Below are 1,668 nucleotides of genomic sequence, written 5' to 3' on the forward strand. Positions count from 1 at the left end.
TATTTGAGACGGAGTGAATGATTTAGTATTTGGCTGCTTAAAAAAGTAGTCTGTTGAATTAACTCTCTCGAATTCATGAGGAATTTTAATATATGCATTTGTAATTTCCTCTTGGTTCGAGCGTGAAGCATGAATAATAAATAAAAACTTAATTACTTTTGGTGGTTGAGCAATCAACCAAATAAGGAAATCAGTATAACTCAATTGAGAAATGAATTCAATCCTTTCCTTTTTTCTATTAAACTGATATCTTTTTAGATGAATCTCCTCTTTAAAATCAACTATAGAATTGTTATTATAGCTGATAGAGAGAGATTCAATCATAAACTTTTTTATTAAAATAAAGTTTTCATATGTAATTTCGGAATTACCGTAAAAGCAAATTATTATATAAGTTGAGGATATATGAAATTAAATAGGGTAGGTTGTTATTTGAAGCGATTTTAATTTCAATGGAAATAATCCCATCTGAAAAAGTGATTCTCTTTATTCCACCAGAAATTCTCGCTATTCTCGTTTTATATTTCATCTTGATATTTTTTAAGCATCATTTCTACAAGAATGTCAACTAGATGACTCGATTTCAACTGTGAAATATCCCAAAGCATATTTTCAGAATTAATGTATGAAATTGGAAAGAATCAAATTTAGACTTTTCAAAATAAACGAAATTAGTTCCTTCTTTAAATGAAAGCAAATCAATGACTTGAAGATCTTTCAGAGAATTTTGCGTTATATTTTGTGTAGGAATTGACTTTAAATGTACGGGAGGTTCACTTTGTAAGGTAAAATTTCCAGTAAATTTATAAATAAAATATTTAATGTGATTAAAACAACCAAAGAAAATCTTTTTAACCGAGATAAGTATTTTTAAGAAAATATTTGATCTTTTGTTTATATTTTTTTCTTCAGCTGAAGTTCTACCAAGATTTATGAAAAATAATAATAGGAGTTCTCTTGCTTTAATTGGATTAATATTTCCATAGATTATACCTTCAAATGTCCCATTTTTTACAAGGAAATCAATAGCGTTAGTAATTTCATTTAATTTAATCTCTTTAATTTCATTATTGACTGAACAAGTTGTCAAATTTTGATTAAACAATAAAATCTTTAATATAGATTGAAATTGAATTGCAGGTAAATGCTCAAAGTTATTATTTCTTATGTACCTTAAATAATAATCCTTTGCAACAGTTAAATCAGAAGCTTTCACAGTATTTGGAAATTCTTTAATGCGAGATGCAATAGTTGATATTGCATGAGGAAGATTATCTGTAATTCCTGAAATTTCTAGAATTATTCCATATGTATAGAAGGAAAAAATGGTTGGTGTATTAATTGAGAAACTTAAGCTGGTTGACAACTTATTGTAATAATATTTAATATCTTCAAAAGACCTTAGAAACAAAAATGATATTATTGAAAAAATTACTTCAAGTTTTTTTGGAGAGTATGGAAAAGATAGATCTTCAGGAAATAAATTTGGTGGAAGACTCATTGTAATTGAGATGGATGACTTTGAAATATTTGTTGAATGAATGGGCAAATAAAATATATTTTGGTAGTCTTTTAGATAGTCCTGATGAATTATCTTATTATATTTCTTTGACTTTAAGTTCTTGATCGCATCCACAAGTCTAATTGGTATATCTTGTTCTTGAATGC

At 26.7% G+C, this 1,668-nt stretch overlaps 1 protein-coding gene across 1 annotated transcript; it reads right to left on the minus strand.

Annotated features, from left to right (window-relative positions):
* Positions 1 to 583: 583 nt before the first annotated feature.
* On the minus strand, positions 584 to 1,501 carry Chro.30482 (hypothetical protein). Its single annotated transcript, XM_660148.1, has 1 exon — positions 584 to 1,501. The coding sequence occupies one exon, from the start codon at positions 1,499 to 1,501 to the stop codon at positions 584 to 586; it is 918 nt and encodes a 305-aa protein (XP_665240.1).
* Positions 1,502 to 1,668: the final 167 nt, after the last annotated feature.

Source organism: Cryptosporidium hominis (genome assembly GCF_000006425.1).
Source record: "Cryptosporidium hominis TU502 chromosome 3 CHRO013191, whole genome shotgun sequence".
Taxonomy (NCBI): Eukaryota; Apicomplexa; class Conoidasida; order Eucoccidiorida; family Cryptosporidiidae; genus Cryptosporidium; species Cryptosporidium hominis.